This window comes from Magnolia sinica, chromosome 5 (assembly GCF_029962835.1).
Source record: "Magnolia sinica isolate HGM2019 chromosome 5, MsV1, whole genome shotgun sequence".
NCBI lineage: Eukaryota > Viridiplantae > Streptophyta > Magnoliopsida > Magnoliales > Magnoliaceae > Magnolia > Magnolia sinica.
Genome location: NC_080577.1, coordinates 86,135,966 through 86,153,625, shown reverse-complemented (window position 1 = coordinate 86,153,625; position 17,660 = coordinate 86,135,966). Strand labels below are relative to the sequence as shown.

The 17,660-nt window shown below is 40.4% G+C and overlaps 1 protein-coding gene across 1 annotated transcript; it reads left to right on the top strand.

The window, feature by feature from the left end:
* The first annotated feature begins 1,946 nt into the window (after positions 1-1,946).
* On the top strand, positions 1,947-17,441 carry LOC131246238 (probable carboxylesterase 11). The gene is made up of 2 exons (XM_058246163.1): positions 1,947-3,035; positions 16,591-17,441. The coding sequence occupies exons 1-2, from the start codon at positions 2,173-2,175 to the stop codon at positions 17,126-17,128; spliced, it is 1,401 nt and encodes a 466-aa protein (XP_058102146.1). The 5' UTR covers positions 1,947-2,172; the 3' UTR covers positions 17,129-17,441.
* The last annotated feature ends 219 nt before the right edge of the window (positions 17,442-17,660 follow it).

The window sequence follows — 17,660 nt, the reverse complement described above, 5'->3', positions numbered from 1 at the left end:
GACCCCAGTGATATTCAGAGAGGAACTGTACTGATATGTGTACTTGATGAGGACTGATATGCTTGCTTTGCATCTCGCATATGACATTTGGCTACATAGGCCTCGCATCGCATGGTCTTGGTATGACCGATAGCATTTATGCCTTGCATCACATAGCGTTGGTATGGCTGGTTGTATTCATAGACTTACCGCATATTTCCGCATTACTTTGATATTATACACTTGACACTTGCTTTGCCCACACACTTACACCACCCTCTAAGCTTTTGTAAGCTTATGTATGACCGTTGCGTGCAGGTAGCATTGGATCGCAGCAACGCTTAGGCCGGAGCACACATCAGTTCATTTTGGAGTTTTTGATCACCTTGTATTTCCTTTTCCGCATTGCACTTAGAGTTTTTGATAAAGTGGATATGTGGTGATATTGTTTTGTGACTTGGTTATGCTTGTGGTCATGCTCCATTACAAAAAAAAAAATTGATACTGAAAATCCTCCTTGTAGGATCCCAGAATCGGAATCTGTCATATGAGTGTCGGGATCGGAGAATGGGGCACTACGAAGGCAGACGGCGCCGGATTCGGCAATTGAAAATTTTGTGAGCCCGTTTTTCGAGTTTGGGGCGTGACACTTAGCTTATCTTAAGAGTATCAAAAATCCAATAACGATAAGTGGGTCCTTGCTCTTGTCTCAGTGGTAGACTCTAGGAGTTTCAACACCTTGTCAAGGGTTCGAGTACCCATAGGTGGTGAAATCCCACTACGGTGTGAGTGTGTGGGGGTGTGTGCATGTGTTTAAAAATAATAAAAAAAATAAAAAAAATCTAATAACGATAATTCTTAATTATAATTTTCAATTGTAATTCAAATCTACTCTTATAAGATGGATTTATTCTTCATCTATATAAAGCAGTTCTTTCAAGAGATGCATTCTTATAGTTGCTCATAGCAACTAATAGTGAGCTTTTCCTTCTATTTGATTTGTGGTGATATTTTGAAAGTATTTTTTTATTTATAGAAGGTACAAAGTAATATATATCTTCGTAGCGAGAACTCCACCTTTTGATTATTACCTTATCATTATTAAATTCTGCAAGTAGTTGAGTAAGTGACTCATTTTCTTATATTCTGATCATATATGAACATGTTTGTTTATTTTGATGCTTGGAATTAAAGTTGACCGGTTTGGGTCAAGCCGCTGTATCTATTCTAGCCGAGTGACCAACACCATGGACCAAACAAGCCTCATATTTTTGGAATTGCTGGCTCATCGGTTTGGATTATATGGGTTCGGTACAATTACTACGTCCAGTGTCCGTCACCGGTGTTTTTCCAATGGCGGTGAACGAAAATAATGGTCTAACCTATGACCGGAATCGTCTGGACAACTAGCAAAAGCCCAAGCTCTGTGGAGCCCACACAGGGAATCGTCTAGACAACTAGCTCACAAAGAGCCCAAACTCTGGGGGGCCCACGTAGTCGACATGTAAAACTTACTCCATACATTAAGGGTACTACGTGCATAAAAAACATCATTCGGACACGAATCCAAACCATATGAAATTATTTCTAAAACCTCTAAATTTATTTGGTGTGACCCATCGGGTTTTAAATTATGCTGATTTTTTCATCTTCATTTCTGGGTCCTGGCGAGTTATAACCGATTATGGGTTTAATAAAATACACACACCATAGTCGGCCCAGATATAATAAACCTATCGTCAGGCATCCCATCCCGTTGCTCGCTGAACTGTAGCACACCCGATCTGCGGATCTTCCTGACGTTTTCATCAATTGCGTAGACGGATGCGGTATATTTTACATATTCAGTATGGTGGGTCCCACGGAGCTGGCGGCAGAAAACAGGTGTTTGTGGAGGCTTCAGGTCGTAAAGAGGACTAATCCCATTCAAAATCAAGATTCATTTTCCGTTTCAACATTCATTTCCCCTTTCAACTCCCACACGCCATGAAATTGAACCAGGCGCTCTCTTTCACCCTATAAAAACAAAATCAGATTCAAAATCCCTCTCTCTCGCTCTTTCTCTCTCTCTGTCTCTCATCAATCACATGCATCAATAACAACAATCCCCCTAATAAAACTCCCCATTTTCCCTTCTTTCTCACAATCGCACGCATTCCAAAGGAGAGAAAAGGATAGGGAGATAGAGAAATAATGCCTAGCGTCGCTGTAAAGCTCTACAGCGTCTTCTTCAAATTTCTCCTAAAACACAGACTACAGTCCCGAATCCAGACGCCATTGGATGAGAACGCCACCTCCACCAGCAACGCCAGCCCCTTCGGTGTCACTTCCCGCCCCGACGAAGAATCCGTCGCTCCCGTCAACCCTTCCTTCACCGATGGCGTTGCCACCAAAGACATCCACATCGATCCTTTCACCTCCCTCTCCATCCGCATCTTCCTCCCTGACTCCGGTCTCCAACCTCCCCTCGATTTCTCCAGACCCTCTTCCCGATCTCCCGATCTCAACCACTCCCCTGACATCTCCCGCCGTAATAGCTACGACCCCTCCACCGCCTCCAAGCCCGCGTCCCGCTCCGACCAGTACCGCCGCAGCAGCTATGGTGGCGGCTCTCCCGACTCTGACATCCCCAACCCCAAGCAGGACCCCGCGATCTACCGCGGTTACTCTCCCTCTCTCTCGAACCACCACCAGACCTGCCGGAAGCTGCCCGTCATCCTGCAGTTCCACGGTGGCGGGTTCGTCTCCGGCAGCAATGATTCGGCTGCCAATGATTTCTTCTGCAGGCGGATCGCCAAGCTCTGTGATGTGATCGTGCTTGCAGTGGGGTACAGACTTGCACCCGAGAATCGGTATCCGGCAGCGTTTGAGGATGGGCTGAAGGTGTTGAATTGGTTGGGAAAGCAGGCAAATCTGGCGGAGTGTAGCAAGTCGCTCGGGAATGCACGTGGAAGCAGCACAGATCTGAGAAGATCGGACGTCCATCGGCATATTGCAGACAGGTTCGGGTCATCAATGGTCGAGCCCTGGTTGGCTGCTCATGGAGATCCTTCCAGGTTTGTGGATTTTTATTATTATTTTGCAATGCCTTTTGTTTTTGATCATCAATTGTGATGCATTTGATTTACATTATTGTGTTTCCAATTTGTGGGTAGAATCAATCGCTGGCTTTTCAAGGATCTTCTCATGTGCTGTGTGGATTCTGAAATGCCATATTTATTTGGTACATTTCATCATTTCCATAGTTGGAAGAAAGCTTCATAATGAGATATTATTGAAATTACTTGATGTTTTTTGCCTTTTGATTGCTTATTTTGATGTTGGTGATAGGATAAATGGATATTAATTGTATGCCCATATTGAAGTTAGCAAGTTGTGAATTGGTTTCTTGAACTGGATACCTTTCTCAATGTGTTGTTTTGTTTCTGAAGATGATTTACCCAAAAAGGCTTCAAGTGTCATGGTCATGGCAGGTCAAACCTCACATTTCAGTTGAATGTGGACGGTTGTGGTATTTCTCTTCTGACCATTTTTTTGGAGGCCAAAAGTTGGAAGGTTAGGTTGTCCAATCTGATGCATTAACAAACCAATTGTTTGAATCACTTAATTATGTATCACGATTCCTGAGTATACTATGCATGTCCTTGCGTCAATGATCATATAATTTCTCGATATATTTTGGTGTCAACAAAAGGTAATTCAAGTTTAATTGTATGCCAATACCATTAGTTACCAAGGGAAGAATTGGTGTCTTGAATTGGGTGCCATTTTCAATGTTTTCTTTGTTTCTGAAGTATACGCATGATATACACTAAAAGGCCTTTTTCTTCACTTGAAAAGTTGGACATCACATTTCATGATGGTGTCTTGGGTTGATACATACCAATGATCTCAGCATACATTGTTCACTACTTATTGTTATACTAGATTTGAAGCACTCTTCTTTAGCTATTAATATTCTTTCCTATTATTGTATTTGGTTAGATTTGTTTGAGCATTTGCTCTTGTAAATCTGAGGGTGTGAATTTACTTCTGAGTTTCGAAATGCATTGGCTTCTGTACTGGTTCAAAAGTAAGATGCAAGCAAGGAAAATCATATTTCCAATTTTAATTTTGTTTATGCTGCTCATTTCATTAGTTATAATGTTAATTCACATTGATTGAAAGTTGATTAGAAAATTTTGACTAAAGTTCTGTTTATAATGATGCTCTCTTGCCTAGTCATAAGAGCTACTTCAGTAGGAATTTGAACTAGAGGTGAAAGCAGAGTTGCTGGTGGGATGTTGGGACCCAAATAGAATATAGATGTCAACATTATAAGCTGTATTTTGGAGATAAACTAAAAGTTCTGGCAATCAGGGGAAGATCACTTGTCACTGGGCAATATGATGCAATATGATTATTGAATCACTGAGATCTCTCAGAACCTAAATCACAAGAATGGATGAAGAACACACCCACAAGAATATTGAATAGAGAGGGATGTGGAGTTTTTTGAAATTGGAAATTCTTCACTTGTTACAAATACTTAAATAAACCTCACAAAACTCAGAAAATTGAATGCCTCCTACCTTCTAGAACAACCCCCCTTTATTGACCCTAAAAGACACCTTGATATCCCTATGAATCATTAGTTAAGATATTTATAATATTGACGCTACCTACAAAGATTGGCCAATTTGTAATGACCTAGAAGTAGTCAACACAAACCCAAAAAGTCATCCCCCAAATTGTGAGTCTTCAAAAATCAACAACCATATCATCAAAATCGACACCTCTTATCTTCCAAAAAATAGTAAATGATACTCTAAAATTTTGGCCACCAAAACTGGCAGCACATAGTCTAAATTCAACACATTTGGGCCCCATTGGGGGCGCTTTGATCCTACATCATTCCCCCATCGTTGGAGAGAACTTGATCCCAGTGAATTTGATGCTTCATACGAGTGAAGGCCTAGATTTAATATTTTTCAATTTGTTGCTCGTGAGTCATGATCCACGTCCATTCAGAAGGGAGCTTGTTCTTCACTTTCATCAAATATTGCTTGTATTGGCCTCGTTGAGCTGTAGGCCGTCTCCTTGTGCAACACTTGTTCAACTTCGTTTCCTCTTTCCTCGGGAGTTTTTGGCCCATATTAGCAATAACTTTGTCTTGCACGTCAGACACCTTGCCCTGATATTTAAACTTATCAACCATGTGAAAGTCGCTGAGATATCCAAGCCGCTCGGTAACTTGATCTCATAAACGTTGTTTCCCAACTTTCTCTTGATTAGGCATGGATCTTAGACTTCACCTTGTGATAAGTTCCCCTTGAGTACCTTTTTGAACGTGAGAAAACCATAACCTAGTTGCCTTCTTTATACATCTTTTGTTGTTGATATAAATTTGTATCTTCTAGGAAATTGGCTTCTCTCTCCTTAATCTTCTCCTCTCTTCTTTTTTGTCACTCTCTCTCTCTCTCTTTTTTCTTTTTCTTTTTCTTTTGAACTTGTGCATGCATGCCAAACAATTTATACCCCTCTTTATTAGATTTGCCTATTGGAAGCAAGGTGTTCCATGACGGTAACGGTGGCCATAATGACTACTGTCGTTACCATTATTATATTGGCTGCGACGACCATTACCATAATGGCCGTTATGGCCCCTTTTTTAATGGAAAAAAAAAACTTTTTCTGGACCATCATGGGGTTGTTATGGGGCCTTTATGGGTTTTTTATTTAATGGTTGTTGTGTCTATTTTGGCCCTGTAGTGCATAATGGTTATAACCATTACCTTTATGTAACCATTTTGGCATATCGCGGCTGGAAGCTACTTGATCGGGTGTAATGTGATATTAACACTATACTTAATGATGTAATATGTATTATCTTGAGTCATATGCACCATATCTTGGTTCCACAACCACGGTCTCCCTAGAAAAATTTGACACTCATACATAGGGACCCCATTGCACCGCAACACCTCTATCTTGTACTTGGATCCAATAGAGAAGAATGCTAAGCACCTATCCTTAACTAATGAATGTAGTAAAAACATGGTTGTTTGTGTTCTTTTAGTTTTTGCTTATCAACTATTTCTTGTGAGACTACGTTCTCCTTGCTTCCCGTGTCTATTCGAATCATCATATATTCCCACCAGAAGTGGGAAGATATGAATTGTGAGTGTAGTTGGTATGAAAAATATTGTGCTCCAACCATTGCTCCTCTTAATCACTTGATGTGTCAATAACATCACTCGGTGTCTTCTCGTTATCTCCATGCACATTTGTTGCATCTTTTACACATGGTGCTTTATCATAAGATGCATGTTCTTTATTCTATGCTCTACTTTTCTATGCCGACAATTCAACGTGTCTTTGACATAATCTCCTTAGCTAAATTCGCTTTTATTGTAGATTGATGTGAAGGAGATTCAAAAGCACGATTACTCTGTTTCCCACACTAAAGAGCACGTGAAAGAAATGTGTCCCATCTTGGGTATTCGTTTATTGTACGATACACAATTAAGTTAATATGATTACCCTGAGAGCAACATAGTAGGGCAATAGTACTTCATCCATGACCACATCACCTTGGGTTGGGTTTGGCTTCATTATTGGATGTGGGCTTATTATTATTATTTCTCTCTACTTTCAAAATGCTCGATTACTCTGTTTACTGTGTGCGCGCGCGCGTGCGTGCACACACAGTAAATGATGGTAAGTTTCTTCCCATATTAAATGTAGAAGTAAATTGCAACCCATTGTTACCAGGAAATTTCCAACTATTAGTGTAAATTTTCTCCTCTTTTTTAATGAATGCCACTCTCCACATATAATAATAATAATAATTTTAAAATAAATAAAATAAAAAAATAAATCTAAAGATTAAACTCTTTCAACAAGTTATGCCATATGGGGTAGATTGTTGGTAGTTAGAAGGCAACGTGTTTAAAGATTGAGGATTGTAGACGTGGGTGAGTGGGAGACTAGGAAGATATATTTAAGAAGGTGACTTGGAGCAGCTTAGGAATATTTACAATAAGAGAAAAGATGATGGAGAGTGCATGATATAGTTTGGTTGTGCAATGAAGAATGGAAAGGGCTCGATTCAGGAGGGGGAACTTCGATTAGGGTTAAATTGGTCTTAGAAAGAGTATGAATGACCTAGACTTCTATTAAGGTAGTTAGAAGGGTATGAGGGCCTTTTATTAAAATTTTTATTTATTTATATTTAATAGCAACTGAGTTAGCATGAAGGCTTATTCACTGAGTATGGGGTCCTAGATAGGATTGATTGGTGAAAGAGGATGTTTTTGCTCCCTACAAGTGTGGGTTCAATTCCTCTCCTCGGCATTACCTGATTCATGTAGTTGTGGGTGATTGTGTGTATTTGCAGTGAATAGTCTCGCGTCAAAAGGGGTGGGGACACCTCGTGTCTTAAAAAAAAAAAAAAAAAAAAGAAGAGCTAACCCCAAAGAGTTGAACAAGGCTATGCAGCTGCTATTGCTGATGATAAATTCTTTGATTACAAATGTACTTTTCTTTCAAAACTGGTGTTGCTTCTTCCCATTTATTTTGCACTCTCTTGGTTAATTGTTTCTTTTCTTCATTTGAACTTTCTTCTTTGGGTGCCAATGTTCTTGTTGTTTAATTGCATTGCTATTAGCAAGATCTCCAATTAATTTGTTTAGATCTAGCCTGGGGCAATAGTTCTTGTGAAAAATTTTCTTTTTTCAAGTGAAAGTAAGTTCCTTCTTCTTCTTCTCCTCCTCCTCTGTTAAGCTCAATTTTTAGGAGGGTCCATCACAGTAAAGAGGAAGCACTAATTGGAATAATGGTGAATGGTTCCATTTTTTGCAAATTACAATGTCCTCCAACATTAATTAGTTTTTGTGATGGAATTACGCTATTAGCAAATGATGAACAATGTATTCTTTACCTTTGTAAAGCTAGAAACAATTGCTGGGTAGGAGGGGCTCCACTCTATTTGGAAAATTATCCTGAACCTACATGGTTGTATGGGGAAGATGGCAATGTAGCTTCAATATGGTTCACAGGGCTAAAAATTTAGCACCGATAGTCACACTCCCTCATCCATGATTATCTCTACAATTGCTAACAAAACTTTAGCCACCCACCATGAGGACCCTCTATGTCTATTCATAGGATCTCTTAACCACTACAAGATCCGATCAACCCAATTCTTAAACTCCCTCATATTCTTGTTCTGTTGCTACACTCTTTTTTTCTTGAGTGAGAAGTGAATAAAATTCAAATCTTTGCTCATGCACCATAGTCCCCTCCCATCTATTTCAAAATTTATCTAGCGCCAACCACCACCCTCATTGAGGATCCTTTGTCTATTCATAGGATCTTTGTTCTCAATAACATGATTTCATCAACCCAATTCTCGAACTCCCTTAATGCAGGGGCATTTTAACACCGGGCTCGAGTGGGTGGCCTGTAGGATGCAGGGGCACACTTGGGGTGGGCAGTCTGTGTGAGGCAGGCGGCTCGTGTGAGACGAAACCCATGTGAAGTGGGGCCCACGAGGGAGGTTCGGCCGAGGTCCTAACCTATGCGATGTGGGGCCTGGGCTATGAGATAAAGGGATTAATTCGCCATGCTCTATCAGTTTGAGCTTTTAGAGCAAGCGGTTAATTGTCCTGCATCAAAGTGGTATCAGAGTGGGAGGTCTTGTGTTTGAAACTTCTCTGCGGGGGTGATTAATGCAGGGGCATTTTCACACCGGACTTAAGTGGGGTGGCTTGTGGGATGCAGGGGCACACTTGGGGTGGGCGGCTTGTGTGAGGCAGAACCCATGTGAAGTGGGGCCCATGAGGGGGTTTCGGCCGAGGTTCTAACCCATGCGATGTGGGGCATATGTTATGAGATAAGGAGATTAATTCTCCATGCTCTATCAGTTTGAGCTTTTAGAGTAAGCGATTAATTACCCTGCATCATCCCTCGCATTCTTCTTATGTTGCTACCTCCTTTTTTTCTCAAATGAGAATTGAATAAAACTAAAATCTTCGCGCTTGCACCATAGTTCCCTACATCTTTTTCGAAATTTATTTAGCACTTATCGGATCATTTACTATTGGGAATATATGCTTGTTATTGTTACTGTATCTCTTTTAATAACATGAAAATTAAGTAACTAGTCCATCTGCCTTCATTTACCTCAAATATTTGATTTCCAGATGACTATTATGCCTCCAAAGGACCCGTCACGGTTTAGGGGAATGGCTTCAGTCGTGGGTTTGCTTCCCACAGACATGACTTTGATTCCCCTCACCGTGGATTACCCGATGCATGTGGTTGGCGGGTGATTGTGTGCATCCGCAGGGAATAGTCCTGCCTTAAAGGGGCAGGGACAACTATCATCATTAAAAAAAGAAAAGAAGAAGCCTCTAGAGGCCCCAATAGCATATGGCTAAACTCAGTTGCAGTTGCTTCTAACCCAAAGAAAGAATCTATTAATCTTCTTGTCTAGTTTTGCAACACTGTCTCCTAAAAAGTGACAATTTGAGCATTTTCACTCTATAGTCATGATTTCCATACTCCCTTTCAAGGGGCATTTTTACTCTAAAAAGTCCTCTAAAATATAATAATTTTGTATCCCTTTTCCATTGCATTATATGTAAAGCCCTAATCCACCAATTCATGCTTGATATGTGTTCAATTAGGACCTATTTGGTCAACTTTCAGGAATCAAGCTAACACCCCAACAGACAGCGTTCTTACCAAAGAGTGGCTCGTTACACCATCAAATAGATGTCCAAAAAAAAGGGAAGAAGAATACATATTTGGGATCCTCACATTTGAAAAAGAAACAGCCCATATAGAGCCGTTTTGTATCTGCCAGCAAGCTCGCCTATATGCTGGTTAATGCTATTACGTACCAAAGTATCTTTTAGCCGGTATTTGTCAATTCATTCCTTCCCCTTTGATCTTCCAGCCTCTCTTGCCATTAGCAAAAAAAGAAAAGAAATCTTCCGGTCTCTCCTGCCATTTAAAGAAATAATAAAAACTTTTCCTGCTTCTCATATTTCTCACATACCTCCTTGGTTGTTTGGCTATGATCCTTCTCTTGTTCCTCCCACTTGAGTAGCCTGACTTTTCCTGCCCCTTTCTGCTAGTGATGGAATGGACTCCAGCTTTGAGCTTGGGCTAAAGGGTCATACATCCCCTTGCTGCCCCACTATGCATAGGGTGTTATCATATTATTCTCGAAGCCCTGCCTTTGTGCTGCTTCCATGTGCTGCTATCATCTGCCTGTGTCTCCTGGAACACCTGCATACCTGCATAGCTGTTGTTTCCCAAGGCTCCCATCTGATTTATCTCTGGTGCAAAAATTTTATGGTTGTCATTCTGGGGACATTCTTCATGGAAACCCTCGTAGCAGCCACTCTGCACAATACTAACTGCCAGTTCTTCCTCCCTGACAAAGTATTGTCCTTGTGGAATTTACCAGACTACCCCTCTGTTTTGTTGGTTCTCTAACCTTTACACTGCTTTAATGTTACCCTTCATTTTTGTGGAAAGTATCAGGCTTCCCTTAAGTCATAATGATCTCGGAGACTTCTCATGTTGATGCATAGGAACCACAGTTAGCTGTCATGTGTCTGTGGCACGTGCGGATAAACGGTGATTTGAAAGTCAACAGTTTTCTTCTCATCCCTCTCCTGTTGCCATCTACCTTGCAGTCTAGCTTCACATGGTAGACAATCTCCCCCACCCAGAAATTCTCACAGTCCAAAAGAGCTGCCTCCCTTTCTCTAATTTTCAGTTCGTGTGTATTCTCTATTTCCTCCACAACTCCTATGCAGGAGCCCCTAGATTAGAAAATGCCCTCCATCTGTTCATAAAGCTGAAGGCTCTTACCAGCATGCTGCCTCTCCCTCTTACTTATAGCCCCATTGGACCAGTCCTCTAGTTTGGTTATCAAAGAAACAGTCACCTCCTGCAAGCATCCTCCCTAGCTCGTCCCTTGACTTCAGATCCACAACTCAGAGGAAAACATCTTCTTGATGAACTTCCATGTATTCTTCCAAGTTGCAGGCATTTGATCACAACCTCTATTCCACTAGCTGGACACTATGCAACCACCTTATCAGCTTTGTTCCACTGGCCTCTTCTACCCATGCTACTTGGTTACCATTCTTTCCCTTCCCCCTTGCTCCACTTCCTAGCATCCCCCCTTCATCCTCCCTAGCATTCTTCATTTAAACCTCTTTTAGTTATTTCTTCACATATCATCACTGGCATCTTTGATCCTGTTCTCTGACCTCCTCTTAATTCCCCCACTGCTTCTAGCTTTGGCCTCCCAAACCTCCTGTGATTATCCGGCCCATAGCTTTTTGTAACGATGATTTCTCCTTCCCCAAATCATTTGCCATTAACCATTCGAATAGTCTTTTCAGCTGCTTCCTTTGACCCAAATCCAACAAAAGCAAAGTGTCTAGTTTGCTCTGTCTTGCTGTCTCTAGCTGTAAACCAATCTCTTATGATACCATCTTCCCGGAACAGAATGTGTAGGTCGAGCATAATGATTCTGTTCAGCTAGCTACAGAGAGGGAGGTCTAGCTTCTCCTTCTTCCTTCCCTCCTCTCCTAGCTTCTCTTGGTTGTAATCTCCTCTCCAGTCTGAATTGCTATGATGGAGTGGTTCCAATGATTATCTGCTTCTCCTCCAGTGTTTTCAACCTCTGTCTCTCCACTAGCCATCTTAATCTCCAAAAAGGGACCCTATCTATAGAAGTATTCCGGATGGCCAAAATCCACTGGAATCCTAAAGTGTACCCAAACACATCTGTTGATAGGGAGGCATCCAATCCTTCCCCAGCATCTACAATGCACTTACAGGAGTGAACTTGCTGGAGGAAGATTATTGTTGTCATATTACATGAGGCATGCCTGAATACTCTCTTGAAATATTGTCTAACACAGCCTTAATCAAACTCAATTGGTGGCAAGGGCCCTCCAGAGAGGAGGTGGCTGTGGACAGGTATGCGGCTTCTGCCGAGTGGCTGTCGATGGCTATGCTGCGTTTCAGTGGAATTCCCACTTACCTATGCCTGATGGATTTCAAACAGCAGTTCATAAAAACAATATGCTATCCACACCTATGCTTGACAAACTAATCAAATATATATTACTAGTGAGTATATGCATGGTATCCATCCATTTTCAGTTTTCTCAAGTGCATGATTTAGTTATCCAGACTGTTGTTCCATGTGCTCGCCCTAGATACACCATGCTCCAAACATGTTCTGGTGTGGAAGAAACAAGCCATAAATCTTCACTTTTGCCCCTGTTCAATGTGCAAAGTTTTGTTATTTCTTTCCTTGCAATCTTCATCCTGCTAGTTAAAGGGTTAGGATTGTTTTGTATGAGGAGATTTTTGTGGCATTCATGGATCCATGATGGAGCCCATCATATCAATGGTCTGGATCACTGATGACTAAACCAGGACCCTGCTTTTGCAAACTAAAATCTGACTAAGCTATGCATTTCGTCCAGTAAAGGATTAAATAATTCCTTATTACTGTTACATGAACTGGCACAACACAGAATTTGAAATGTTGCTGCTGGCTATGATACATATTTTTTCTGGCGTCACCAAGTTAGTCCTCCGAGCCAGGTATGCCTATTCAAATATGTGTAGCTGAATGACTAAGTGCTGAGTGTGACTAATCATTGTATAGCTGTGTGCACATCCTTATTCCCAAAAGTGGTCCCCTGTGGTCTCTTGCTCTGAAGCTGGCTAATGAGGAAGCTGGGAGGTTAGCCAGAGATGGACTGATGAGAGGGTCACTGGTCTCCAGCCCTTCATTTCTTTGTGTATATATATTTGGCTTTGTTCTTCAATAAACTCGTTGCTTTTAAAAAGAAAATGGATGGGATGATTAATGTTTAGTATGACTGTCTTTCTGGACTTTATCATTTACAAACTGAATATGTATCTGCTTTAACAATTAGGTCCTTCCTAGATTATTCTTTTAACTGACTGGCATTATCATGCTCGATTTTGGAAAACTCTCAAATCTTGCTTAGAACTTCAAATTTTATTTTGTTGGGACAATGCAGCTGGCTTATGATTTGGTTGTATGAACTCAGATTTTTGGCTTGTGTTAATACCTAGGAGTTATGATTTGAAAAGAATTTGCATTTAGGTGCCTTTTCTTAGAGTTTTAACATAGAAAGAGGCCTAAATACCCTGAGGATAGGCGTTTAGGCACCTTTATTTGGAATTTTAACATAAATAGAATGCTACACTTTGTAAGGACAGCTGTTTATGTGCCTTTTCATGGTTTCAAATTGCAAGCAGAGAATACATTCAGGATAGCCATTAGGTGTCTTTCCCTAGAATTTTAACATGAAAACAGGATGTGCATTCAACATGGGGTGCATGAGCTGACGTGGGAAATAGAATGTATTTCTGTTGTTATGTTATGCACAATTTTAGGGTGTGTTTGGATTGAGGGTAAACTAGGGGAAGCATTCAAGTTATGTTGACAAGATGTTTGCACTAGGGAAGTGGAGGTTGTTGCAGCAAATGGTTTGCCTTTCCCTTCCAACCTCAACAAGGGAGTGAATCTTTTTTTTTTTTTCCTCCAAACAGTCAAATAGTGGCAAAAGAGGCTTCCCTTTGATGCGATGTTTTAATGGAAAAATTGGAAGGAAAAGAGGTTTCCATTTATAGCATTGCAATGCAAACAATGGAAAATCATTATCCAGGACTTTCCTGTAGTAAAACAAACAAGTGCAAAAAAGGGTTTTCATCCCTAGCTATGATGTCATTTTACCATTCGCTTATGTCACAATTTTTCTTTCCCTAGCATTCCCTTACTTCACCACAATCCAAATGTCCTTATTGACTGTGTGATTGCCTATACATAATCTATAGTATGAGGGATACTAGAGAGACTTGCACGCCCGCGCTTGCCTCCAATCCGTCTTTAAGGGGGCCCTTTTGTTTTTTTTTCATTCTTGATCCATACATAACTGAGATTCCTTTTAAAAGCACGACATGGAGGCAAGCCTGGTGTTGAAGTCCCATGTGCGGGCCTTTCTAACTTCTTGCAATATATGATACTAAATATTAGTTTATTACGTTTGCTTATTATTTATGTTGTGAATTCCTTTCAAGAGGACAGTTCCATCTGTAGTTGTCCAGTTGAACCAAATAAAGGGTCATGAGACTCTGATCTGTGTTTCATTATTTAGCAGAATGCCATGATATCTGTTACATCTTTGGTAAATTTATATTGGGGAAATCTAACCAGTGGGCTGCAAATCAATTTCTTTAACTGGTATACACACCCAAACATGAGACATGGCATAACAGTGCATGATTTCCCAATTAAGTGGATAGGACCCACTGTGGATGGACAAATTGCATAGATTGGACTATCCTACCTGTCCAGTTTGGGTGCCTTTTCCAGTTTACTGCTTATCGTGGCAATATTCTTTGTTACAATCCATTTGCAGGTCACTGATCTGGTCGTTAAGATACTTCAGCCTGTGATATTTTTCTAGCATATTTGATCCACAGCTGGACGCATGATGAACATTCTGGATAGTAGAGTTTTGGCATGTGTCCAAACTAAGGGCAACATACGAAATAAAGAAATTGGTGCTGCAAGACGGTATAATTAGAAAATAGAGAATCTTAGATGCAAGGATAAACATGGTGACTAGGCATGTTTCTGTTCATAATATGCATGATACTTGTCAAAACATAGTTTCAGTTGTTTGCTTGAATTGAGTGGTTGGTTGATTCTCTGAAGCACTGTTGGTTAGTCACCCGGCCCTGGTCACTGCAACTGCCTTTGTGAGGAGGCACCCCTTCTCTCAAAGGTACGGGGCTATTTTGCCTAGTTCCTTAGAGTTATCTTGTGCCCCTAGGTATTCTCTACCTACCCACCTGTGTTGGTTTCGGGTACAGGTACCCTGTTGTTGAGGTCGTTTGAGCTTTCCACACTGCTTGATGACACTTATCTGCCACTGGGATTCTTTGACTGGTGTCTGAATGACACTCTTAGTGAAAATGAGTGCAGATCTATCATTCAATTAGCTGTTTTTTGTGTACCTCTATCATATTACCTAATTTTGAAGCTCACACACGTGTTGGGGTCAGACATGGAAATCCTGGGGGTGAAATAAATACATGGACATGCCCAGCATTCAAAATATTGGTATCGCGTTATGTATCGCACCCTTGGGATACGGATACGTATTGGTTATCGCATGGGATATATCGGTTGTATCGTGTAATGTATCGCTGTTGTTGGAAACATGGGGAAATTGGTCGAATTTTTCAATGAAACTTCAGTGATTGTTAAAAACGATATCGACAAATTTATAAATCAAAACATTACAAAAAATAAGTGCACATAATAGGTTTTCTTTGTATGGGGTCCTAATCTGTGTTGTCTAACTGAATTGATGCAAGTATATTCAAAGTTTATTCATATAATTTATAAATGTAAGAAGACGTGTGGAAACATATAATTTATAAATGTAAGAAGACATGTGGAAACACAAACAATACATTCAAAAGCAAAAGAAGAATCACTAAATCAGGTTATATACATGTTTGATTTTATGTTTTGACACAAAGATTGCAACTGATTTGCAAGAAAGTGGAAATTTTTTATTTTTTTCAATTTTCCGCAACTTTGCCCATCTCCAAATCTCAAAATTGAAGCTCCCAATCATCCACGATTTTTCATGCAAAACATGAAAAACCATGGATTTGTAACAATTTGACATTGATTCAACATGATTTATGGAAAAAAAAAAAAAAGGATTGAAAATGTTCACCGGATTGAACATGTAAGATATATCGCACCACTTGTGAGTTTTGTATCGCACAGGTGGGATACAAGATATATCGTGGGATATATCGTCGATATTTAAAACACTGGACGTGCCCATACAGATATATCTAAATATGAAACTATAACATCATGTCCACATAAGCATATAAAGAAGATGCAGAGTAAGGAATGAAAACATTCATTCACTATACAGTAATGAAAATTTATATCCAAGACGATGAGGCACATAAAAATGTGTCCAGAACAGCTAATTATTCTTCTTGAATTTCATGTAAATTCGTTGCCTGGGTTGCATCCGTAAAGGCATTACACAAGATGGTATCATTGAGTTGTACTATTCCAGACACCAAACGAGCTGAATTCAAAAGAGTATATTCCTTTGAGAACACGAAACTCTTTGCAGGGCTGCGTCAGTTTTGCAGAAAATTTTCCCTGAAACCATGAACCATATATTAGTTAATCCAACCATAGATCAGCCAGACAAATATATCTGAATAGGAGTTCCACGTGGAGAGAATTATTTACTGTCTATACTCCATTTCTGTTTGCATTATTTTCTTTCAAATGCTGTAGTGAGAAGAGGCATGCTGTATGTGCTTGTATAAAGTCTTTATTTTCATTTCCTATGGCATAGCAAGAAGAGATGTGCATGCTGTATATGGTTATGTGAATACTCAAATGGAAATTTTCAGCATTGTTTCTTTTTATCATATAGCCTCAAGGGAGTAAAAAAAAAAATAACTTGCATTCACTCAATGCACCTTGGATTGATTTTGCAACAGATGTGTTCTCCTCGGTGTGAGCTGTGGCGCAAATATCGCCGACTTTGTGGCTCGAAAGGCAGTTGAGGCTGGAAAGCTCCTCGATCCTGTTAAGGTTGTTGCCCAGGTTCTGATGTATCCCTTCTTCATTGGAAGTGTTCCAACTCATTCTGAGATCAAGCTGGCAAACTCGTACTTCTACGACAAGGCCATGTGCATGCTTGCATGGAAGCTTTTCTTGCCTGAGGATGAATTCAGTTTAGACCATCCAGCTGCCAACCCCCTCTTACCTGGAAGGCAACCGCCACTGAAATTCATGCCGCCAACTCTCACAGTGGTCGCGGAGCACGACTGGATGAGGGACCGTGCCATAGCTTATTCAGAGGAGCTTCGTAAGGTGAACGTCGATGCACCAGTCCTTGAGTATAAGGATGCTGTGCATGAATTTGCAACGCTCGACATGCTCCTCAAATCTCCGCAGGCTCAGGCTTGTGCTGAGGACATTGCAATCTGGGTTAAGAAGTACATCTCGATTCGTGGCCATGAGTTCTCGTATTAGATGGCAGAATAGAAAGAAGCATCTGTATCCCAGATGTGAGGGAAGAGCATCTCTGAGACGGGCAATCTTTTGATTGTGTGTGCATGTGTTCATGCTGAGTCGCTTTGGGGTTTTTTGGTTATATTTCTTTTTCTTGTTCTCATGTATGATAAGAGTGGCTAAGAGTAGGACGTTTATTGAATTAAGATTCAGATACATTTCCCATCTTTGAGGCTGATGTGATGTTCTTTCTTTTTTCTTTTTTCTTTTTCATGCTATTTTTTGTAAGATATGTATTATCTCTATTGAACTAAATGCCAATTGCATTTCCTTCTTTGGGGCGACCTTGAAATCTGGAACTCTATCCTTAACACCCTACTTAGTTACCAAGGGGTTAATTCGTGCCACGTGGACCATTTTGTGTGCACAACTACATGAAGGCGTTAATGACCACCTTATACACACGTTGGATATCTGAGAAAATATGAGGTGGTACCCATTGCATAGGTGAGCTGTTAAAATTATTTTAAACGGTGGATGCTGAAGAAGAAAA

Coding starts and splice junctions, on each gene's coding strand:
- LOC131246238 (XM_058246163.1), top strand. CDS start 2,173: ATGCCTAGCGTCGCTGTAAAGCTCTACAGCGTCTTCTTCAAATTTCTC. Junction 3,036..16,590: donor GCTCATGGAGATCCTTCCAG/GTTTGTGGATTT, acceptor ATTTTGCAACAG/ATGTGTTCTCCTCGGTGTGA.